The 25,833-nt window shown below is 41.1% G+C and overlaps 1 protein-coding gene across 1 annotated transcript in view; it reads left to right on the forward strand.

Annotated features, from left to right (window-relative positions):
* Positions 1-3,723: 3,723 nt before the first annotated feature.
* The window catches only part of LOC101166629 (voltage-dependent calcium channel gamma-2 subunit), a 70,605-nt gene continuing 48,495 nt past the window's right edge, over positions 3,724-25,833 (forward strand). The window contains exon 1 of the mRNA XM_004071158.4: positions 3,724-5,462. Coding sequence (XP_004071206.2) covers positions 5,237-5,462 — 226 coding nt within the window. The 5' untranslated portion in view covers positions 3,724-5,236. The remainder of the gene's footprint in view (positions 5,463-25,833) is intronic.

Raw genomic sequence — 25,833 nt, forward strand, 5'->3', positions numbered from 1 at the left:
ATGAATTATATTAATAGAAATTGTATAATGATAATGTTTTTTAATTGATCTTATACATAAACAATTGTTAGATTTAATGTTTTAATATGATATCAATAGTTATCACTTCATACTAGTGATTGGTGAGTCCTCTTTCCCTCTTTTAGTCTTTCCTCTCATGCTATGTCCACACTGGTCATGTGATGCGTGTTCTAGAACATGCTAAACACGGATTCTTCAACGCTCGTTCAGCCTATAGCCTTCACACTGGACCTTTGCAACCCCATGAGAATGGAAGAAACATTGTGCTAAGTGTCATAGTGGCTGAGAACAAGCCACAATTATGATGAACTTTGGCAGCAGCAGATTTCAGATGATTGGGACACCCATGTCATGGTCATGGTCATGTGTTACCAAATCTGAGTCTGGGAACGGTTGTAGAAACTTGGGTAGTGATGCATATTCACTCAATTTATGCAAACATAAATGTGTTTATATGCATCAGATTAGGTTTCGCCCACTGTTCATCCTGCATTTTCTTACTTACATACAATAATACAAATATTATCAACAGAGCAGGAATTTGACATGGAACATGTTTCAATAATTTCACGTTGAAATCAGTGGTTTTAGTATAGATAACCAGTCATTTAAAAAAAGCTGGAGACATTATTTTTGCCCCCCCCCCCCCCCCCCCCCCCCCCCCCTCATATGAGGCCGTGGGAGATCACCAGCATTCCCTTTACTTAAAACCACCTCTGTCATGGCATCAGAACTTTTTCTCTTTTCTTCTTGAAATATTTCCACAAGAGAAGACCAAGTCCTGACATCACAATTTAACTTCAAGATAAACTTTACGAGACTTCATCACAGGAAAATCAACACTAGAAGAAACAAAACAACGCTGATCTGGATCCACAAAGTCCCACCAAAGGGCTTCATCCTATCGAGAAGAAGAAGAAAAAGCTGTCATTCTTTCATTCAAGAGTCTGCAGAGTGTTGTGTGTGGATGTGTTGGGATTCAGTTTGTCTGTAATCTGCTCAGATTATTTTCAGATTTCAGTTTTGTCACGTCATCGTCACACAACTCAGTGTTTACTTTCTTCCTCTCATGCTTCCTGCCACACCTCCCATTGTAGTCTGCTGAACGTTATTGTTCAGAGAGAGGTTTTGAACCTGAATCTGAATCTGACTGAACCTGACTTTTTTTTTCTTTTCTTTTTTTTTTTTTACCAAGAAGTCACTGAAAAACAGAATTAACAATGACGTTTTCACATTTCAGTTATTTTACTTCTTTGCAGAGACAGAAATTAAAATATAAACCCACCCCCCCTCATCAGGAATCTATTCAGATCCAGCTCAGCCACATAATCTCCTATTATTCTCTGTAAAATCACTAAGGACTCTTAACAAATACTCCGATCATCTTTTGATCTATTTTCAAAGCGCTCCCACTGGTCTGTTAATCATGATGATGCCGTTTTTAGGCAAAAGGCCAAAACCTGTGTCATTTTCTAGAACATAGTTTCTGCAGAGCGGCAGGAGTTCATTGGAACTTTACCTCTGAAAAGACAAATTTCTTCAAACTGGATTTTTTCGTCTGCTCCTGATTCCAATTTGAAAAAAGAATACTCAAAAGTGCTTTTTTTTGCTTAACTTTCTTTATACTGGTCCTCCATCGTCAGAAAAATAGCACAAGAAGATGTTTAAAAGCACAATTTTAATAGGAGCTAGTCTTTTACAGCACTGGCATGCCGTATTGACAAGACGAAATCCGTCCAGACTCCAACCCCAAGCAGCAAAAACATCCATCTTGAACACAAATCTTAAAAAAATAAAAAAATGTTGTCGCAATATTGTTTAAAGTCATGTGAAATCAAAACAAGAAAAGCTTGTAACCAATGATTGAGCGCATTCACGATTCATTCACAATTATTCCTGCTTTCTGTTTTAATGTTTATATAAAAGGAAATTTAGCATCTTGACAAATTGAACCTATTATTTTGAAGGACAAAAAAAAATATTTCCGTCTCCAAATTACTTTTTTTCTTGTCAGATTCAAAGTTTTTCCAGAATTCTGAGGTTTCATTGAGTCAAAATGAAATCAATGATGTTTTCAATTTATTTCTTATTTTACTTGACTGCAAATTCTTCATGATTATGAATGCAATTATAATATCTCATTATTATACTTCATTCATTCCTTTTTTGGGGTCACGGCTGCTGGAGCCTATCCTGGCCACTTGTGGGACATCCTGGACAGGTCGCCAGTCTGTCGCAGGGCCACAATCACACACCCTCATGCACACTCACACCTAGGGACGATTTAAAGCAACCAATTGATGAAGTCTGTTTTTGGACGGTGGGAGGAAGTCGGAGTCCCCGTAGAAGACCCACGCATGCAGGGGGGGAACATGCATTTTATATACTACTTATAATATTTTTTAGCCACATATGTCAGTTTTTGAACATCTATAATCGCATTTTGGATAATACTGAATCAAACTTCAGTTTGAGAAGTCCAAAAGTAAAACATTTTGTACACTCAATATTGCTCTGTAGACATTTATAGTTGCTTACTTCATAAAATTTGAATTTCTGACAGGCCAGTCCTGTTTTTACAGGTTAAAGTGATTAAATCTGCAGGAGACACTCTGCTTCTCTCATCCTTTACAACATTTTCAACTAAAACCATCGCATAGATCTACTGTCCCAGACCTCCATTCTGTTTGTGTTTTACTTTCACAAATCTTCAATAATGAGGAGAATCGATGCAAAGTATATTCCACATAAATAATATTAGTTTAAATTTCGAGTTTAGTTCTTTTTTTTTACATTTTCTATGGAAGTTTATATATTTATACTTTAAGGATTGATTGGTTGTTTGCTTTTATATCTTTTTTTTTACTAAAACATAAACGTCCATCACTTGCTAAATATGAACAGCAGGGGGCGACAAAGCCCACAATGAGATCCGGAGGGAGCTGTCTTTTCAGCACCACATTTTTGCGCTAAAACTGCGCAATTTTTACACAGCACTTCATTAATTCATCGTGAGATCAAACAATAAAACGTCTAGTGAGACTAAAATAGTAATCCTGCTTGAACTGGGCCGTTCGTCCTTGCTGATGATTGAGGTCTATCAGATCAAGCACGTCAGGGGAAAATAAACGGAGAGCTTGTTTATTGCGGCCTTTCTTGAGTTGAGAGCGAGTTAAAAGGCGATGAATGAAGTGGAGCATCACGTGAATGACCTAAAGGAGCTGTGGAGTGCGGAGGAGGCAGCTGCAACAATTGCATCGGTCAATAATAATGAGCCATAAATCCGTAAATCACAGCATGCGCGCGCGGCTGCAGTTAAATGATCCCTCATTTAGAAAAAAAAGAGAGGAACTGAGTGACTGAGAGCATCATCGCTACATCCCACCTCTTCCTGCGCCACTCAGAAACGGAATTAAAAATCTTAAATCTTTCCAGAAACCAGCTGATCCAATGCTGCAGCGCCAAGCGCGCGCGCACGCAGCGCAGCCACGTTCACCGTGGGCCTTCTGAACCCCGCGTGAAGAAAAAAAAACCGTGGTGGAGGAAGATAAAAAAATATCTGCAAAACTAAAATGATGGTATAAACATAGAAATCAGGCAGCACCAGTGGAGGAGGGGGGTGTTTGAGCGCAGCTCAGGCTCGCATCGTGACAGCAGAAACGCCGCGGCGGATCTGCGCGCCTCGCTCTCCTGATTGTGTAATAAAGCTTTTTTTTCCCTCTGCAAAGCGGCCAAACCTCCATCTGAGAGCGCCAAGGAGAGAGGGGGAGAGAGGAGAGCAGAGGAAGAGGAGGAGGAGGGAAAACAGGGGCATCGCAACGTCCATTTGATTTCATTTTCTTCATCTTACATGGCGCAAGGGCTACTTTACAAGCGGGACCGTCCTGGGTGTGATACTGCCACGGTTCATTTGGATACTCAGGCAGCATTCGCGGCCGCAGCAGCAGCAGCAGCATCAGCACCATCCTCCTCCTCCTCCATCCATCGAAGACTTATCCTCAGCTGCGGCGGCGCCCACACCGATTCCTCGTCCTCCTCCTGCCGGCTCCATGACGAGTGATGGTCGGCTCGCCTTGCTGGATGCTCTCCGCTCTCTCCGGATCGTCGACGACCGAATTTCCTCTCACCGCAGACCCCCATTTTCGGCGGAAACCTTCCCAGAGCTATAGGGCTACATATGGAAACTGGGGATCGAAATTTTAGAAAAAAGGAAAAGCGCAGCTGTTAGTTTGGTTCATTTTCTGTCTCTTTTTGCGTAAAAACCAGCGGTTTTTCCTTTCCGAGCATCATTTTATGCCTGATTAATTATTCTAATCCTCGAGTCTTGATTTCCGCAATTCGCCGGTTTGATTTGTGAGGTGAAGGTTTCCTTTTGACCCTCACAACAGGCTGTTATAAAACACACAGGAATTAGCTTTTTATTCCAAGGAGCGGGACTTGAATCGACTCGTTTTTTTCCTCTTTTCTCCTTAAAATGATAGATTTGCTTGCTGTTTCCTTCCTCCGCTTATCTCTTTGCTTTTTTTCCATTTTTGACTAAACGCTTCTAAAACTATAAATGCCTAATAGTCTTCAGATTAGCCTTGGATCTAGCTGTACTTCTGGATTTTTACTCACGTTACAGCCTTTGACTAAAGTATCCAGACATCACTGAACTGTTGTACTGTAAGCCTGCCATTCCTCCGGCACCATCAGCCCTCTATCTCTGGAGCTCATGAACATCCAACCTCTTTTCGAACAGGTTGTTTTGGGAGAAGCCTGCAGAGAGCAAACCACTGTTTTTCTCACGTCCATTTGCTGGCTCAGCCCAATCTCTAGAGGTTTTAATTAATCCTTGCAGCTCAGTGCTGTAATTCGGATCGCCTCGTTGCTGTGGTGTGGAGCTGCATCTTCGGCTGAAGGCCTGTTGAGGAGCCGCCACCCCCTGCATCCCACTTTTTTTGGGGTCCTTTTTTCTGCATTTGGTGGAAAAGTAAAGCCAACAGAGAGGAGAGGCGCCCCGTCTCTCCCTCTTCCACCTCCCCAACTTCCACTGTCAGATTTTCTCTTGTTGAGTCCTCACCCAAACGCAACCATAAGGTTCCTACCGCATCCTCCTCCTCCTTCTTCCCTCTCCTTCCGCTCGAGTATATCCCGTTTTTTCGGTTTGGTTTGGTCCCGTAAATTTTCAAATATTTACTTCCTGTACATTAAGAGGAAAGGGGGCTCCCCTTTCATGGAATGCGGAAACATGGGTCTGTTCGACCGCGGAGTCCAGATGCTGCTGACCACGGTTGGCGCCTTCGCGGCCTTCAGCCTCATGACCATCGCGGTCGGCACGGACTACTGGCTGTACTCCCGGGGAGTCTGCAGGTCCAAGTCCATGAGCGAGAACGAGACCAGCAAGAAGAATGAGGAGGTGATGACCCACTCGGGCCTGTGGAGGACGTGCTGCTTGGAAGGTAAGACCCTTCTCCCTCCTGAAACAGTGAAGGAGGTCAGCGGGTGCTGGATGGTCCTCAGTGCAGAGGAGTTCTGGAAACTGTTGGTTTGAAGCAGAATTCCAGCAGACACGGCGACCAAACCGACTTCTGTTGGACGAATGAGAAGATTTTTGAAGGTCCAGTCTGTCTCATGAGGTTAAAGTTGTGCAAATCCAACCAGAAGTGTCTAAAATTCAGTATTTTAGCTTCTTGTAGATGCTTTTCATGCTCAACTTCAACATCAAATAATGAAGAATTTGCTTGTGAACCACCTTCAATGTTGTTGAATCCCCAAAGGTTTTTGGCGAGATGAACCTAAAAGACATTTGTCCAACGAAAGATGTGCTTTTGGTGCATTTTTATCGGCTTTGTTGGTGTTTCTGTGAAAATCAGCGTAACACCTTTTTTAGTTCTTTGTTTACTTTGACAGCAATCATTTTTCTGGCCTTCTTTTCAGTCAAAATCTCAAATGACGAAGACTCTGCTTTGGTTGTTGTTCTATAAAGAGAAAGAACTTCCAGTTCGGAACCTGAAACTCACATGAAAGGGGAGGAAGCTCCTGAATGTCTCAATTTCACCTTAAACTGTATATAAATGTCCTCAAAGTTTCAATGACAGCGCGAAAAAGGAAAGGTTAGGATTTTTCAAAAAAAAAAAAAAGCTTTGAGTCAATCGGAACAGAGAAGAACATTTTCAGCAATAATTCAGAGAAACTGCAGGTAATCTGAACTTGTGAAGGATTGAAGAATAAGTGCTTCGAAATTCTGTCAGTGGCCTGACCTGTCGGACAGATTGATGACAACAGCACTTCCTGTCATGTGACCCCTGACCTGTCTGTACTTTCTGAGCTGCTGAACAGAGCGTAGGTTTCCATGACTTCCAACGTCTGCCCTGTCAGAAGGAGGCAGCTTGTTTCCTGTCATGCCCCAGTGGACGCACTGGGGGCAATGCTTGGACAGAGAGGCTGTAACCTTGTTGGGGCAAAGAGTGTTACAAATCTGCTCATCTTTTTAGCTGCGACGTCCGTGGCTGATTTCACTCTTCTACATTTCTGCAAAAGCTTGACAAAATCTGATGTAAAATGGAAAAATATCTTTGAAAAACTCTAAATGTGGGGACAATTCTAACCTCAGATTAAAAGATGGCGAGAAAGGATCAAAAAGGATCAAGCTGAATTGTGTGGGGGTTTGAATCTCTGCACTATATGCCCCTCTCCCCCCGCTTGTATTCTGCCACTCATTTTCAAAGTATTCTTCGTTTTGGAGAAGTGACCTAATGTTTCTGTGTCTTTTGAAGCTCAGCTGTACGCAACAGACTCTAAAAGTACGAAAAGCATTAGTCAGGGGTTGTAGTGGTTAGCGCCCCTACCCTCACGGCAAGAAGGCCCCTGGTTCAAGTCCCGGCTGGGGGATCTGAAACAAAACATCAATGGGGGACCTTTCTGTGTGGAATTTGCATGATCTCCTTGTGCATGCTGGGGTTTTTTCCGGGGACTCCAGCTTCCTCCCACCGTCCAAAAACATGCTTCATAGGTTAACTGGTTACTCTAAACTGTCCATAGGTGTGCCTGTGAGTGTGTATTGGGTGTGTGATTTGTGTGGCCCTGCGTCAGACTGGCGACCTGTTCGGGATGGCCCCTCCCTTCGCCCACGGGCGGCCGGGATAGGCTCCAGCAGCCCTGTGGCCCTGTGTGTGAATGAATGAATTTGTCAGTCACAGACACTGCAAGGGTTTGGTCTGTAATGTTCATCATGGAAACATTTCCACTGCGAGAGGCAGACTGACAAACGCCCTTCTTGGCTAACTGTATAGTATTTGGAACATTCATTTGTGAAAACACCAGTATTATTCTTAAATCCTTGTGTTTTTTAGTTTATTCAAAAAGGAAGTCAATCTTTTTGGGCATCTTCAAGTGTAAATTTGTCTGGACTTGATGTTTTGCAAACTTTCAGCCATACTAGCAGATGGAAACATCTGATCATTTTATTTTGTCAAAAAAAGTTGTCGTATTTGGCAAACAAAGCACAAACGATCATGTACAAATTTTGACATTTGCAGATATTCCAGGAAAAAAGCAAATTATGCTGTGAAAGTCCAATCAGAGCTGTCATGTTTGCCTTGTTTTTAATTATAATGTTGCTTGTGCAATTTTAGGAGAACAAAAAGCAACACATCTTTGAGTTTCCCATCAAACAGTTGGAAACGTGAAAAATCTGCTACCTCCACGTCTGATTTTATCTAAAGTTTGGCGGATTTTGTTCATCCAACTTCAGGTGAGATGAAAACAATAACACGGACTGAAAGGAGAAAGATCTGCAGCTGGTCGCCACATTTACACCTTAGCTGTACCTGAGAAGCCTGTCAGGTGGCATCAACAGAAAACTGTGTTTTCACCTGGCATGAATGTGTTTCTGGGAAAAGAGTTCTCAGTTTTTACGCCCGAGCGCGACGTCGCCACAGCCCAGGTGCAAGTGTGACAGCAGCGAGCTTTAATCTGGGCTGGTCCCTTAGTTAGAAAACAAAACAGGATGAAGTCCAGACGCTTAACTTTGTGTGTGTGTGTGTGTGTGTGTGTGTGTTTGAGCTCAGAGAACGCCGTCCTTCGAATGAAGGTTCAAAATGGCAGAAAATAAAACCAGATTTGTCATTTGTGATTCATGAATGATCCTATACCCAGGGGAGGCAAGGGAGTGGAAAAATGGGGGCACCGCATGTACTTACTGGGGTCACGTTCATTTAAATTCTAATTCAAATGACTTCCTGCTCAGGAAATGGGGTCTTAAGAAGCGAGTACATTTAATTATAGGTAGTGGGAACATTTTAAATCAAAGAGCACAGAGCGGATGCAGCTGAAGGGAGTCTCAGATAAGCAGGCAGATGAAGCTGAATGTTTCACATGTTAATTAGCCTTCAGCTCCATTTCAGCTCGTCTTCATCTCTCCTACAGCTCCTCTTAAATGAAGTTTGCTTGTGATCAGGCAGCAACTGAGGTTGCAAAGCAGCTGCTTTCACAGCAGCGGACTCACACACACACACACACACAGTGTGTTTGGCAGCGCGTGCCCACACATCCTCCTCACAGAGTGGACACAGGTGGGCGACGCTCGTGTTTGTATAACCAACGAACGGACTGGAGAACCTGGGAAAACCCAAACTGGGTGCTGCAGGAATGCAGCCTCTGCAGCTCTCTGAACGTTAGAGCAAATGCTTTGAATTCAGATGTTTTCTGCTGATTTAAAGTTGATTTTTATGACTTTCTTTGAAGGCAATATCCTTGAGCCATTTCATAGGTTTCAATAAATCTATTTTATTTGTCCAATTATGCAAAGAAAAAGCTGAAACTAGAAAGCTCAGACAAGGATTATTGATGTAAGACAAACTTATGTCAGAAACGTATTTGTGGATTCATATAAAAGCAATTTTTTTAAAGACCTGCTCGGATAAAATCGTATTTTTTGTGTTTCAAACATGTTTTCGTTGCATTTTTCTGACGATGGAGGACATATAAGAAAATTAAGCTTAAAAATGCATTTTTGAGTATTTCTTGATTCAAATCAATCTGAATTAGGAACAGATGAAAAAATTTGGTTTGGAAAGAAACACAAAAACATCCTTTTTGTGACGTAGAAAATAACAAGTTTCATTCTGATGCATTTCTAGATATTGATCTATGTACGTCTTTGATGGGTGTTTATGGATTTTGGCAACAAAAAAAAACACAATTAAAAGACTACTAGGAACGCTTTGAAAATCGATCAAAAGACGATCAATTTAAGGAAAATATCAACTAAGTCCTGCTATTAGCAGAACCTGCTAAGAAAATTCACCTCACTTGTTCCTCAAGAGTTGTTCTTGAGAACCAGAGAGAAAAACTCCCAGCAGGAAGATCTCAACATTTTAGAGTTAACTGCATCCGTTGAAAGAAAAGAGTTACAAAACAGCTTTCCAACATTAATTATATGTTTTACAGCCAGACTCCAAGTGCAAAGACTTTTACATTATTAAAGGTCAGAGGGGGCTGGCGAGCATGAATCATCCTGAGAGGCGCTCTCCGGGGAGAGATCCCGGCATTCCTATGATCCGATTGGTTTCCAGAATATCAGATGATTTTTATTGTGGCCCATAAAGAGACGGTTTAACTGGAACATAACTACCACTCTCTGCTCATTACCCATTATGTGACGCTACAAGCTGCACTAATTAGCTAATAATAGTTCAACTGTCAGTGTTTTGAAACAGTTTATGTCCATCTGTGTGTGTGTGTGCGTGTGTGTGGGTGTGTGTGTTCCTCTTCATGATCCAGACACAGATCTACTCTGTGGACAAAACTTAACATTTAGTGATGCTTCAAAGGATCAAAACGAGGGTTTTGATTCACAGGCGGTTTTATCATAGCTTTATGCAGACACAAATGGGAGATTTGATTTGATTTGATTTTTCACCATTATCATCCTCAAAAATCTACGGTGGCCCTGAAGTGCAAATTAATTCAGCAAGCTAAAACATATTGAAGAGAATCTCCAAGGAAAATTGTGTTTTGGGGGATTTTAACGTGTTCTTGTAGCATTTTTCTGATTAAAAAAATGTACGGCTGGATAGCTCCAATGATGCTCGCCACGTTTGTTGCACCGCTAATGTCAAGTAGGGGTTGTGAGAAACTGTAAGCTAGTGGGAGAACGTGTAAACAGATGGATGATGGCTGAACTCCTGCTGCTCTGCAGAAACTATGTCCTAGTAAACGACAGGTTTTTCAGTTATGGCTAAAAACGGCATCCTCATAATTTAAGAAACCACAGGAACGCTTTGAAAACAGATCAAAAGATAATCGGAGTGGGACTTTAAAGGGCCGATGTCATGGTTTCCTTAAACCTTTTTAGAGTAAATGATGATATATTACCTTTGGCACACTAAGGAACAAATTTGAAAGGTTTTTAGAGGAATACCTTCCAAATGAATGGATCAAAATACCGCTTTGGGGCTTTTTGTTAGGAATGAACATTATAATACGCCTAAAAAGTTGATTTTGCCCTTTTAAAGATCACAACAACAATTTAAAAAGCAAAACAAATATTAAAAAACAAATCACATTTTAGAAATCAAAACAAAATTCCAAAAACCAAAACTTAAAAAAACAAAACACAATTCCAAAGAAAAACAAAACGAAAATTTCAGGAATAAGAAAAGAGTTAAAATAAAAACTAGAAAAAGTAGTTTTAATGATACACAACTGATTGGATGGTGACATTTATTCATCTTTTAAAGTTATTTGGCGATATCTTCAGACATAAGATATTTCTTCAAGATTCTGACCACGCCCACTAAAAAGATCTATTGAAAAGTTGATTGATCAGTCAACTCTTTACCACAATTTGGCCATCTCTCTTCTTCAAAACCCATCATCCGATCAGTGATGTCCCAGAAAACCTATGTTTTCCCGTTTCTTATTTTGTTTCTTTTTTGTTCATTTCAAAATTACTTTTACTTCACAAAATCTTTTTGGTTTTTTTGTATTGTCGTCGTGATCTTCAAAGTCTTTTTGTGTTGAGGGATTTGTTGATGTGATTCGCCCTTCTGGGCCACCGTAGAGTGAAGCATTTTTTTCATTGTTTAATGAACGACTCCAAAAAACGTTCATTAAAATTTTAAATTGTCACCAGCGGATGTGTTGGAATCCGTGGCTTTGCGTCCACACTGGTCGTCAGCGCGGCCGTCTTCAGGCTGCGTTTCATCACAGAAGTTTAGGACTCTGTTTCTGGGAGCGCAGATGCAGCTGCAGAGAGAGAGATTAAGCAAGTAAACATGTGTCGTGCTGATGAATCGCCCCCTGGAGGCCATCGCTCCCCCATCCAACCTGAGATACCTCCAAAAGCCATGACTATACCCCCACCCCCACCCTTCACCTTGCCAGGTGTGCTGCTCTGCTAAGCTGCATCATTCATCTTCATTACATCTTCACCTGCAGGCTGCACAGAGAGGGACGAGGCGTTGGAGAAAAATGGTGAACTCCAGTGTTTGATGCTTCTTCTTCTGTTAATTTTGCATGAAGTGTTTGCAAAGGCTGGGGGAGGTGGGGGGAGGTTCTGCGCAGGGCTCAGAAACCTGTAATAACACCCCCAAACACTAGATTGCTTGTTTAGCTAATGAAGAAGAAGGAGCATGCTTGTTTTGACTGTGTCTAAATTCCCTCCCAAAAACTATTTGGTGCAGGACAGCCCTGATGATGAAAACATGGATGGTTTACTCAGAAAAAAAAAAAAGAGTCAAAATATTTCACTCAGCAAAAATGTTCAAATGCAATGCATTGTGGTCTATATTCACCAATCGAATGAGGCTTTGGATTTTGGAATTGTAGATTCGGACAGCTCTACAACAATGGAGAACACGTCATACAGTGCACAAAATGTGAGAAGTGAAGGAATTCAAGCGCGGTTGTGTCAAGGTTTATTTCTGCAGACAGTAAAGGCCCGTACACACCGGGACGAATACTCGCCAGCCATTATTCGCCAGCGTTTTTCAACACGTTTTTTGTGTTCACACCTAGGCGATTTTCGCTGACGATGAGCCGAACATGCAATTTCAGTCCCTGACATTAGATGGCGCTTAATGTAAAACAGAAATACCCCTGTACACAAGGTGGCGCTGCGCAACTTTACGCTTCTTAAAGTCGCTTTTCACTCAGAAGAAGAAGCCAAGTATTTACGCGCTTGTCAGAGTCAAACAAAGAAAACATGAATATTTCCAGCACCAGTAGCTCCGCTCCAGTTACAGCGATGAAGAAATTATAGTTCTGTTGAATGATGAAAGACGCCGGAAAAGACGCAGATTTTGGGTACATCCCATAGTTACGAGAAGAGAAGAACATGGGGAGTTTCATCGACTGGTACAAGAGCAGAAAATGTATCATGTATCAGGAGGAGGGTTTGGTCTAGGTTACCTTACCTTGGTGGGACACAGCCTTGGTAAATAAAAAAAAATAAAAATAAAAACAAGAGCTGAAAATGTATCATGAGCGTTTTCGGGGATATTTTAGAATGTCCGTCATTATTTCTTTGCGGCAGTGTAGACGCTACTTGGCGTCTATCTTCATCGCTGGTATGTGTGCTCAGAAAGGCAGTTTTGTGTTTGAGCGCCCCCAAGTTGTGTTTTACTGTAACTTCAGAAGCTCCAGACACGTGTGCAAAAGCGCCGTTCTCATTGGTCGTATAGTTTTTGACGCGGCGCGTCAAACCAAAAAAACGAACCCGAGGCGTTTTTTAAAAAATGACACTTTTACACGTGGCGTTTTTCGTGTCGGTGTCCACACTCACATTGGTGCCCTTTGTTTAGTCACAAGGCGTAAAACGTCGGCGAAAATCGCGCGCGAAATTCGTCCCGGTGTGAACGGGCCTTAAGGATCCCGAGTGTGATTTCTTGCAATGAGAGTAAACGACAGACGAATACTCAGTTACATCCACCTAACTAATCTGAGGCCCGTCTGCTCTTTCTCCTCATGGGAGGGTTTAGTCTGTGAATCACATGATCACTCGTTACTTCGAAGTTTGGGCTGATTTGTTGTTGCTTCCTTGTTGCAGTCCTAGAAAGAGTCAAAACAGGCCCAGTGCAAAGTTCCTGCATAGAGCAGTAATACTTTCAATCCTCATCAGCTACTTTCCAGATACTTCCTCTTTGTCTGGCAATGGCATTACCTCTTCTTAGAATGGCGAGTGGAGGGTTATTTTTATCACACGCTTAACTTCTTTATCATTCATTCATTGGTTTATTTGACCTAAAATACAGTAAAAACAAACAAGCAAAAAAAAAACCCAAAGAGAATAGACAGAAGCCTATGAAGCTCATTAGATGCTTATCCTTCAATATCCTCACAAGTTCACGAGTGTCTGTCCACATGTTTAAAAGACATGCATGTGCTGTATGTCAGAGGGGTGGGGGGTGAGATAAAGGCAGATGTATCAGAGCATTGCAGTATAAAATAGCAGGATTAGTCTCATAGTTTAATCTGATGAGGATTACCCAGCTGGGGCCGGCCCACCCCGGCTAATGTCACGGCCCTAAAGTGGCATTACACACATCATGAAACCGATCCCCTCCACATCCAGCTGCATTACAGCCACACGCTCCGGCCAGCGCGGACACAAAACAACGTCATGACCACTTGTTGGAGCTGAAATGGGGCCTGAGTCAGTATCAGTGCTGCCTCTCTCGTCATCTGATAACAGCCTGTGTAAAGTGACTGATCTCTATTACACCGCTCTGTCACTCTGCCCTGCAGCCGGCGATGGATGGGATTCATTTTGCCCTCTCCTGCCTCCACCGAGACTGCACACAGTTGCTGCAAAGCGTAACAAGTTTATTGCTCTCCACTTTGCCCTCTCTATTACCCACTGAGGCCAAATTACAGAGCAGCCATTACAGAATTAAGCAGAGGCCGGGAACGGTGTGAGATCGGTGCAGATCTCTGACCTTTGGTTGTGCTGCTGGAAAACCTGCTGTTCGCTGTCGTTCTCCATCATAACACCGACAAAAATGGTGCCTTCTTTGTTGGTTTACGTCCTTAAAAGTCACTAAAAAGATGAAATCAAGAGAGACAGTAAAGCAAAAGGTCCAAACAGAACATGAGACCCACTTTTTCTGAGAGAAAAGCCTTTGTGTGAATCGTGTTTCTGACACAGCTGTCATCTCCAGATGTGGATTTCCTTGATGCCGGCAAATCTGGCAAACACTTGTGTTATTTTGGGCTGATGGGCTAATTTTTTTTGGGTCCATTTGGACAGAGAGAGTTTTTTCTCACATGGCATGTCATCTGGGGCATGGTCCAAATGCAGGGGCAGAAAAAAAATATTCTCAATGAAACCAGAATTGTGTAGAGTTTCTTTCAGTGAGTTTTCTGTTTGAATGGCTGGGATTCTTTGTTGTTGTTGGGGTAGGTCTCTGGTTAATACTCTGTTCATTCATTTTTATTGATCCAATCTGATGAAAATCTTTCATTTGTGTGTGTTTTGAACATGTTCTTGCAGCATTTCTATGATGATAAAGGACATATTGAAGAAAATTATGCTGAAATGTTAATTTTGGAGTATTTCTTAATTTAAATTGTGTATCAGGAGCAGATTAAAATAAATGCCTGTGGACAAAGCTTGTAGATGTGATGTAGAGGTGCTAAAATCAGCGAACCCCAAGCTCTTCTCCATGCTGATGGATCCACCTGTAGACAAATAGATCCATATACGTCTTTTTTTTCCTTGTTGGAGCTGGAATCGGGTTTAAAACTGTACGGCTGGAAAGCTCTAACATTTTTGTTACACTGATAATGTTAAGTTGCTTTCGTGAAGGGGCTGTAAGCTAGTGGGAGAGACTGTAAACAGATATATGATGAGGCCTGGGCTTACTCAGTGCCAACAGTTTTTCCGACGAATGAGAGGTGACTTTCTGATAAACTCCTGCCGCTCTGCAGAAACTATGTCCAACAAAATGACACAGAAAATAGATCAAAGGAGTGGGACTTTCATCCTAATCTATTGACAGACTGTCAAAATGCTGTAGGTTGTTCAAATCTGTGAAGTTTTCATGACATCATTATGGTGTTGAATCTGAAAATACTTTTATTCACCATGAATCTTTGCAAAGTACAGCCTCAGTGTGAGAATGCAGCAGTCTAGCTGCAACCTTTCACAGCTTCAAACTCACTGCATTTAGCTTGTAAATTAGCAATCGTTGGTGTTGCTTCCCTTCAGCATCACTTCTGTTGAGTAGAAGTAACCAAACAACACAACAAGCTTCAGCAAAGAGGAGAGGAAGAAAAGCTTCACAAATAAAATAAAAAAAGTGTCTGATCCAAATCTTGATCGTCCCAGACAGCAGAGCGGACCGAGTGTGAGGGATTTGTGAAACCTCATTCACTTGTGTTATTTTTAGCTGCAGTGGGTCCTGTTGGGTGGGGTCTATCTTTATCCTACATGACCAAAGAACAAATCAATACGAAACATACCCAGGGCTAATATTTGTGTAAGTATACAGTGTGGCAGCACAGCTTAGCGGAGCATGATAGAGGGATGGGGACGATGCCTCATGGAAGTTTACTTTCTGCACACACACACACACATAAACAAAACAGCTTAAGTCCATGCGGAAAACTACTAATGAATGGGTGTAAATGTGTGATCCACAGACTTTAACCCTTGTGCTATCCTAGGCACTTTAACATTGGGAGTTGGGTCATCTAGACCCACTAGACAGTGTGCTGAACCTTTTTGCTTCAATGATCTTCACTGGTGTCCATGGATTACATGAAATCTTTCCACCTTTATCCACCTTTGTCATGGTAGGGAGAACACGTCAATGGTCATCTTGACCCCATAGGATAGCACAAGGGTTAAAGAAAAAATTCAGGAGCTAAAGGTCAAATGATGCTAGAAGGAATTCATATCGATGTAGAGTTGACTTCACATCTTCAACCTTCTTCCTTTAAACTTGTTTCTGGGTAAATCAGTTATTGTCAAAACCTTTATAAGTTTTTGCGAATGCCCTTAAAAAATTTAAAATTCGCAGCTCAGGCAGCTGGTAAAGAGTTGAAAAATAACTCCTAAAACAATTAAGCATTGCAAAAAGTATTTTTATTTATTTACTTTTTGCCTCTAAAGTGCACCTAATTCTAAAACGCAAAACTGATCCTAACTGGATTGTGTTGGTTGCTAATATTATAGATTACAAAAACGTATTTTTTAGTATAATTCTATAAGGAATAGTATAAACACAGACCGGTGCATCTGTTAGGAGGATCAAAGTTCTTTCATTAATAAGAAATGTTTTACCAATTGGCCTCAAAAGGTTCAATTCTACTGAGGTTCTGCTGCCCCATCTGCTGGAAACCCCCCACCCCCCACCACCCTAAGATGTTTAAAATGGTCCAAACACTCACCCCGCTCCATCAGAGGTTGGCTCTGAGTCAACTTCAGCACCTTTGAGCCTCTTTAAACCCAACCATACAGATCAGGAAAAACATGTTTCTACAAATATTGAAGGAAATGGCAGCTCCGCTGACTGTATCTGACAACTGGACTGAGTATGACGTCACACCCGTAATGGTCTATTTCCAGCTCCCGCCAAATGAAGTCTATTCAGTGGCCAGTTTTTTCGATATGGACACCGCCATGCTGGAGCCAGATGTCGTCAGTAGGCAGTGTTTGGTCTGAGTCAACGTTTCTATGGCAACCGCTCTTGCCAATCAGGAGTGAGCTTGTTGAAAGTCCACACTCCTGCCACTTGAAAGTGGGCTTGGAAGAATCTGTCAAATGTTTGGAATGTTAGACGTGGAGGCGGCGGCAAGCTCCCCCTACTTTAATTGAGTCATCTGATTGGTCAGTTTATAACTTGAATAACTTGCACTAAAGAAGAAAATAAATCGTTAAAAAATATAAAAATGATCAAGAACATAATAAAAAAAAAAAGGCATCAGACCAAGAATGGTCATTGTGACCAACAGAATGACTGAGTAATGGCTGTTTATTTCTCTATAGAGGTCCATGGGAGGCGGGGTCACTCAGTCCAATTCCCATGTAAGTGAATGTTCAAAAATCGTCAACTTAAAAAAGTGTTTTAACAACTGCCAGGTTCTCTTGTCTGACCTGGGTCCCTGTTTGTTAAAACACCAGCGTCCAGTCTTCATTCCTGAGAAAAGAGCTGGATGTTCATTTTCATTCTTATGGAGAACTAATGCAGACAAAAAAAGACCACGAAGGGACAAGTTGGAATGATCTGCTGTTTCATGTTTGCTGTAACGTTGCACTGCCGTGTTCTAGACTCAGAGTTCATCACTGGCCCAACTCCTGTCTCATTTTCACGCTCAGCATCCAACATGTGTGCTTCTTCTGAAAATGAGCAGCTTCCGCATTAAAGCGGCTTGAATAACCACTCGATTTTTAGTGTGATTGCACTCTGATTACATAGAATTGATCTCTTCGCGATGGAAGTGCAATTACCAGCAGGCCGAGTTGTGCGATTCCATCACAGCTACTCTGTGCTCCGTGTCCTCGGCTGTGTCCTTAAGCTGTAGAAACCTCCCAAAGAGACCCAGCAGTTAATGATAATTAACTGCAGATACAATCCATTCATTTTAAGAAGGTGCAATTTCCTTTTTTCTTCCTTTTTTTTTGCAACTGCAGAGAAATGGCACAGCGGAACAGCAATCTGGCTTTTGATTAATTGGTGGTGTCTTTGGTGCACTTCATTTGCAATCTATTACAGTGTATTTGTTTTGTGTCAGAACGCAGACCAAACACGCTGCATCATCTAGAGGAGGGAAGGTACGAGGCAGAGTCCGCTCTACAGGCAGCTGTGCGTGCCACGGCTCGCTGATGCTAATGCTGATGGAATAGCTGTAGCAATAACACTACAGATTGTGTAATGGATGTGTCGTGTGAGAGCAGTTAGCATTCTATGTAGTTATGGCCCGAGCCCAAAAAGGACCATGCTGTTATCGGACTGTTTTCATTATTCCCACTTTTCGTGAGTTTTGGGATAAGTTGATATCAGGGGTCAAATTTAAACTTCTTCTTCCCAACCTATTGACTAGATATCGGCACCCGGTGTGCATCTCTACCCAACGTTGATCTTTTTTTAATAGGAAGGGATTTCCAACTTTTTCAGATTTGAGAACCTAAACCCATAAAACCAGGGGCAGAGCTACAGGGGGCAGAGGGCAACACTTGCCCCCCTCAGATTTTGAGTCAACATTGCATCATTCTTGACAAAGAATTTAAAAAAAATCATCAATACAAGCAAACACCAAAATGCAATCCTTTCATTTGTACTGGCATGTGTGCTTGGTTTCTGGGAAATCTCCAAATTTTGTTTCGCTAATTGCAAGTAAAATCGACGTTAGCTAGCTTCAGGCAACCAAAAAAAAAAAATAAAATCACATATCAACTGCATATTGACTCAACTGCATCGTAAATTTAAGGAATTATTTTCAGTTCGACCTCAACTTTGGAAGAAAATCCGAGCACACACACGGCAGCTTCTACTTTCTAAGTTCAACAGCAAAACCGAGAGTTCTCACCTTTTCTAAGCACTCATAGCCTATGCCACAATTTTTCATCAATGTAAAGAAATATTTTATTTGTTCTTAAGAGAGTTTGAATGGTTTAGTTTCATGTATTTTAAGAATTTATTTGGCAAAACAAACTGATATTTTTTACCTACCTTTTATTAGCTTTTTAAAGATATCTGCACCAAATCTCAATATTAAATTATTTACATTTACATTTTAAAATTACATTTTAATTAAAATTATATACAAATCTTGGAGATTGGTAAACATGATACCAGCACAAACCCAGCTCAAATCCACATTTGTTTTATTTATTTGTAAGATTTTGAAAGGACGTGCGATTTCTTTTATTCTGGTCACTTATACGGTACCAAATTCAATATTTGAGTGGTTAAAACTTCCATTAAGCCAAACCCTTTATAGGAAATCTTTTTTTAAATGGAGCTGAGGAGAGGAGACAGAGATGTTCCCACCTCTGCAAAGCCCTCTTAGCACCCAGTGGGAGAGCTGCTGACAGCTCGGCGACCATTGTCCAAGCCAAAGAGCAAAAAACAAAAACAAAAAAAACAACGTGAAGTCTGAAGCTTCAACCGAGGTGAGCCATAGATTGGAGGTTCCAGTGGGTGGAGGGCAGAGGAGGACGGCTGGAGGTTACGCCAGCACGGGCGAGTCAGGAAGCGACAGATGGAGGAGTGAGCAAGGGCCACAAGAAGTGGAGGAAGGGAACAAGCAACCTGATGTAGCACCACAGTGAAGTTGAAAGACGATGAAGGTGAGCCCGTGCAGATGGCTCCTATTAATTCATGTGTCATTTAATTTGAAATGCAAATATGCAGCTTTTTAAGGTGTCTGACATCTTTGGCATTTGATGTTTGGTATTTTTTCTCTCTGCTGAATGATGCAAATAAATTCCGACAGAGTTGTCCAAATTTTTAAACTGCATCACAGAGCAGAGGCAGTCACAGGCTGGATTTTGATTTTTTTTTTTTATTTATTGCAGCATTAACCTCTAACTAATGAACTAACTAACTTCAGATCAACGAAAAGAAAACATACAAATCTACGCTATTACTATAAGTTGGTGGAAATAATGAGCCATTTGAATAATTTTACCTTAAAAAAAAAGTGAAAACATTAGTAAACCATGCTTTAATCCAAAGATGTCCAAATTTTTGCAAGGATGGCCAAATTTGAAGAGGTGATAATGTGAGGGCCAACCACTCAGCGAGCATTCCTCCAACCCTGATAATAACATAAAATGCTATGAAAGTTTTACTGCAATAGAATATTTTCTATTTCTTTACATAAAAACAGAAATACACGTATATACATTTTACCAAAGTAACTGTGAATTTCATATTTGAAAACCAGAAAAATAATTTTTAAAAAACCTTCATCGGCATTAAATCTGTGTTCACATGAAATGTTACATATGATTCATTATTAAATACTCACTGTCATTTTCAGAATGTAAATCATCTGAATAACGGACATTAGCCAATCACAATCAAGAAAAAAACAAGATGAAAAGGAGAAACATATTCAGCTGTTTTTACGGGAACGATTTTGCAGTAGTGGTTCTCAGAATAAAAATGTAGAAAATGCAGTAAAAATGTAAACAACTTTACACAACAATATATAAATGCAACATAATAATCTTGCACACACAACCCTCCCTTCAAGGCCGTGTAACATGGCATTGCTGTAATTAAGTAATTGTTTTATGTGGAACTATTTTTTGGGGTTATTTTCACTTACTATATTAGTCAAATTAAGCTTAAAATTCTTCATGTTCTCTAAGATGTGACTATTATCTGTGAGTTTTAATGACAGTTTTTTAAGTGTAAATTATCACATAAAGTTATGCAATATTTATAGAGTCCCTGTAACGTTGCTTACACAATTTTTTACAGATTTGTTATAGCAACCACAGCTGCAAGTTATTTTCTGTAAAATCAACAGTTTTTTTACAGTGTATTTATTGTATTTTTATCATTTAACTGTTTAAACCCCTTCAAACAAAATAAAGGACAGAACTCCCACCTATCTATTATTATTAAATTGACAATGCAGCTTGCATAATGCCATCATAACTACATTAATGTCTGGAAAGCGCCATGTTCCTGCAGGTGTTTCCTAAAGGACTCCAAAAAAAAAAGTAGATCCCATCAATGTGGAAGAATCCATCCTGAGCCAAAGTGCTCAAACCAAAGGACCAACAGCTTCCATCAAGGGATTTGTTTAAAAAACAATTGTAACTGGAGCCAGATCAGTTTGTCAAGTGAACAATGGGTTGTCCGTTACACAATGAAGTCTCCAACCATCTAACTATCCATCTTTTTTTTTTATTCCTTCGAACACAGCCATTGGCTAAATGCATTTTACTAAAACTTGATAGTTACACCTGTGGATTACAGACAACTTTGCTTCCTTTTTTATTTGAGATCTGCTGTATTAGTAAGCATCTGGTCACTTTGACTAAAAGTCCACTATTGCCTGGGGCAGCGGATGTTTTCATGTCCTTTGGTGGCCATGTTAAAGTCCCCAAGGCGCCATTTTGGCCTTGAGGGCTCTGAGGACATCAGAGCCTCCTGTCAGTGCGACGCTGCTCAGATGGTCGTGTTTATTGCTCTCCAGAGTGAGTATTTACTGCAGTCGACAGGCCTGGCAGACCCAATTGTCACAGCAAATGGTGCTGTTGGGACAACAAACAGTTGTAATGAGAGCGTATCTGTCAACGAGACTGCTGGAAACGGATTCAATTCAAAGATGACGAGGAGGCGAAGGAAGGACGATTTCAAGTTCTAGGAGTGTGGGTGGAGCAGGGTGGTGCACTTCTCAGCTTAGAAGTTGGTGCGTTTCGCATAACTGATTAGGACGTCGCTTTTTTTTGTCACACTTGTGTCGAGCAGATGGTCGGATTGTTTAACCTGAAGGTTAATGATTGAAGTCGTAAGTAAACCCTCCAAGTTTTCTTCTTGGCTTTGTCGTTTGTACTGGTGCCTTCACATGATGCAGTGATTAAACTGAGATGTGTGTTTGTGTGTTTGTGTGTGTGTGTGTGTGTGTGGGGGGGTTATATTATGAGGAAATGCTTGTTAACTCTTGAATACTGTAGATGTCGCCTACAGAACATAAACTCTTTATCATATGCTGAGCCCTGGAGCGATTACGCAATCAACGTGAATCGGCTGATTCTGACACCGAGTCATCGGCTTTGCATTGATATGCAACACATCACTACCGTAAAGGGTTAGATAACTACGCAAAGCTGCCTTTCTCTGCCTCTGAATCCGCGAGTATTGAAAGGTTTAAGAGTTACGGTAGAATAAAGAATGTAAAAGGGGAATGTTAAAAAGGTTAAACCGGCTTTCTTCTTGCAAGTTCCTAGCTAGCGTTCTAACTTTATCTTCTCCTTTTCTGTGTCTTCTTGTGGAGGCTGGCATTGCCAATAATTCTAAACTAGCAGGGTATAGAGTTAAGCAGAATCAGAATTCATTCCCTACCCCTACGGCTTCTTCCTGCCCCTACGTTTAGCCCTTCAAGTGGAGAGATGGGAAAAAATTGACCATCGCTCGATGACGTCATTAGTCTCTCATCTATGTTGGCGTGTAGCTGCTAGCGCTCGGAAAATACATACCAACACCGGTTTTACAATTTAAAATACTCATGCCAAAACAAAAACTAAATATATTAAGATGTAAAGTTATGTACTTCAGAGCAGACCATTCATTCATTCATCTTCTAAGCCGTTTTGTCCCTTTCGGGGTCAAGGGGCTCACGGAGCCCATCCTACGGCTCTCCCTTAAAAAAAAAAGTTCGGACAAAGTCGGAAAATTGGAGCAATAGGGAGGAGCCAGAGGGGTAGTGAGTGAATTCAGATTTGGCCTTCGTCTATGCTAACGTTTTCTAATGGACACATCTGCCTCTTCTTTCACTTTCATTTTCCATCTCACCTACTTTACTTCTTCTCATCTCTATTTCTGAGACCAGTATTTGTCAGGATAATGGTTAGAGTTTAACTAGTAGTTAATATTGTTATTGCTTTGCCGTTATTTTAGCTACTTGTGTTTAAAAAGGGTGGAGTCTGGGTGCAGGAAAAGAGTTGGTGGTTCGAAGACACTGAAACATTGTTGAGGAGCCTCCTTTGTGTCAATGGCCAAACACGACAAAACACTAATTGTTGGAGTGTTCCCACCTAAAGACCCCACTGACCTGCTTGTACCCTCACAGCCACAACACAAATATTAGTGTGTGTAGTTGGCATCTTTCTTTGAGATTTATTGATGAGTCAGAATGTCATTTCAACTGTCTGCTCGACTTCTAACCAATTCCTTTTGTTATTTATTTGCACATTCAATTGTTTATTTTGCAAAGCTCTTCGAGAGGAAATGATCTAAACCTGGTGTCAGGAAAAAGCTGACGCTCAATTATTCATTTAGCGATAGGTAGTGTGACTCTGAGACAAAGCCGAACTGCTGACGCCGCTGCTGATTTTTACCCGGATTAAAGGAATACAGAAAACAGAAATGCCTTGCTCATCAGCAAATCAAGGTGTTTGCCCAAATGAAGTTGCCACAGTCATCATCGCTGCATCCTGATGTGGCCGAGGATAAATAAGGTGTTGGTTGGTCCAGTGAGGAGGATGATGTCATTTCCAGTGAAGCATGCTGCCGTTCTCCTCCCCCCCTCTCTTCTGCTGGGTTTCTGGGATTGTGTGGATGTGTGTGCGTGAGCGCTCACCTTCATGTGTCTGTATTCCTGAAGGTGTACGAAACAGGATGAATTTTTAATGAAAAGCAGCGTGGCTTCTCTTTGCTCCCTCAGATCGCTTTCCAGGACAGGGTGTCTCTCCTGATCATAGCAGCAGGCAGCAGCGGGTGAGAAGGAGACGCACTTTCACCTGGAAAAGACTGCAGATGTTCAGCGCATGTCCAGGTTTTTTTACTCGCCTCTCCAGCAGTGGAGAGCGATGCTCAGTTGTGTATCTGTGTAATGTGTCATGCTGTTACATCACCACCACGAGGACCAACACTGTGATTTACAATATGTGTACATTGGCAGATCTAGGACCTTTCATGAGCGTTTTTCTTGAAGTTTACCTTTTGTAGTTTGAGGCCCAAGAACTTCAAAGTACGGTGGCCCTGAAATCCAAATCACATCCACAAATCTCTAAACACACAAGCACATCGAACATCACAACCATGATTATAAAAGCAAAACAAATTATAAAAACATTTTAGAAGTTACAGCAAAGTTCTAGAAACCAAAACACAATTTCTTTCTTTCTTTCTTTCATTCATCTTCTTATCCGTTTGTTCCCTTTCGGGGTCACGGGGCTGCTGGAGTCTATCCCGGCCATCGTGCGCAATTTAAAAAAAATCAAAATCATGTCAGTCACTCTTTTATATTTGAGTATCAAAACGTATTTCAGTGCAAATATTGGCAGCTCTTCGAAAAACGGCAAATTTCATCAATCAGAAACCTATGGGATACGTTTTATTTATCTATCTATCTATCTTTCTGTCTGTCCGTCCATCCGTCTCATCTCAGGAGGACCTCGAGGTTTTTGGGTTTTTTTGCATTACCAGACTCCATTACCAGACTCCAAGCTACCTGCTGGTTTTTCACACCAGACTCATGGTTACAAGCAGGAGTCAGTTTCAGTAAAAATAAATGGATCTTGAACATGACAGTGTTGTCAAATAAAATTTCCATCCATCCATTCACTTGTTGGAGCTCACTACTGTCAGGCAAAGGCGGAATACACCTGGACAGTTTGTCAGTCCATCTCAGGGCTCAAGGAATTTAATGTTTTTTTAAATTGATCTTTACCTACGAGACGGAATGTTGATATGCAAAATTGTTAGTGCTGTCTCCTCAGGGCAATGCCCTGGTTCAAAGCCAGCTGGGTCTGTGGGAAGTTTGCATGTTTTTCCTCAGGGGCAGTTCTTCGGGGGACTCTTCCTCCCACAGTCCAAAAATGCCTCACATAGGGAGATTGGAAACTAAATTGTCCCTTTGGAGTGTGTGGCTGGGTCATAGAGAATAGTGGCCGTGTCTAAAGGAGAGCACTGGTGTGTCTTTCAGTTTCCTTGAGGCTCGTACGGCCACCTTAAAGGACATCATAAAATTGGAATTGTTGTCCGTTTTGTTAAGTGTATCATGAATTTTTTGTAAAGCTAATGGAAGTTTCATGCACTTATGACACACGGGTGATGCTCTTGGACGGTGTCCTTGCACCACACCCTAGTCCTTAGTAAGTTGCGAGTATTGGCTCCTTACTGACTGCCTGCAAATGCTGGAAACACGAGAGGACGCTCCTAGGATGTCCACACAAACTACACTGGCTCATTTACTAATTTCTAACAGCCAGACTGCACGCTAGGAGCGCGCTCTCATCACTTGAACAGCAACAAGCTCCCTGCACAATTAGCAGGATTTGGGGATAGGTTAATAAAAATGAAAAATCTGTTTGGCATTACCTTTACATGTTGCACACGTGTTCTCTCAGACCTGTCGCCTGCAGCAGGCTGAAGAAAAAATGTATATGAACATTTTAGTCGTGCATGATCGCAAAGCGGTCTACAACCTTGATGTCTCATTCTGGCCACATGCGTGCCCCGTACAGGTTTGCCCCTCTTTCCCCCGCAGACAGACCGAATCCACCCATAAGGGCAGTAGTGATGAAGAATTAAGGTTTAGTTTTAATTATCAATGTATAATCCAATTTTCATAAAACGTGACCATTTAAAAAAATTTTTTTGTAAAATGAATTAGAGTATAAATCAAATTAAGACCTTTTTAATTTAGATCTAATCAATCAGCATTCTCATGTTGATTCTTTGGTAAAATAGACATTGTGTTGCTCAGGTTCATGACTGTTTTCAGAGGTCATCTTAGATAGAAAGATTAATAGAACAAGCTAAAGATACCTACCATTGATTGATTGATTGATTGGTTGGTTGATTGGTTGATTGATTGATTGATTGATTGATTGATTGATTGATTGATTGATTGATTGATTGATTGATTGATTGGTTGATTGATTGATTGATTGATTGATCGATCAAGCTATTTCAGCACTAAAACAAGGAACACATTTATTTAAGATATTAATTCATAAATTGATTGGAAGATTTAAAAATTAAATTAATCATGTATTCTTAACATTAAAATTGCTCTTAATTATAACTAGACATATTTGAGTTTATATATAAAGCAAACACAAACGACACATTGACTTCATTAAATAAAACAACTGTCAAATAGAATTTGAGTAATTGGTTGAAAGCTAATGGAAAG

This window comes from Oryzias latipes, chromosome 8, assembly GCF_002234675.1.
Source record: "Oryzias latipes chromosome 8, ASM223467v1".
NCBI classification, from domain to species: domain Eukaryota; kingdom Metazoa; phylum Chordata; class Actinopteri; order Beloniformes; family Adrianichthyidae; genus Oryzias; species Oryzias latipes.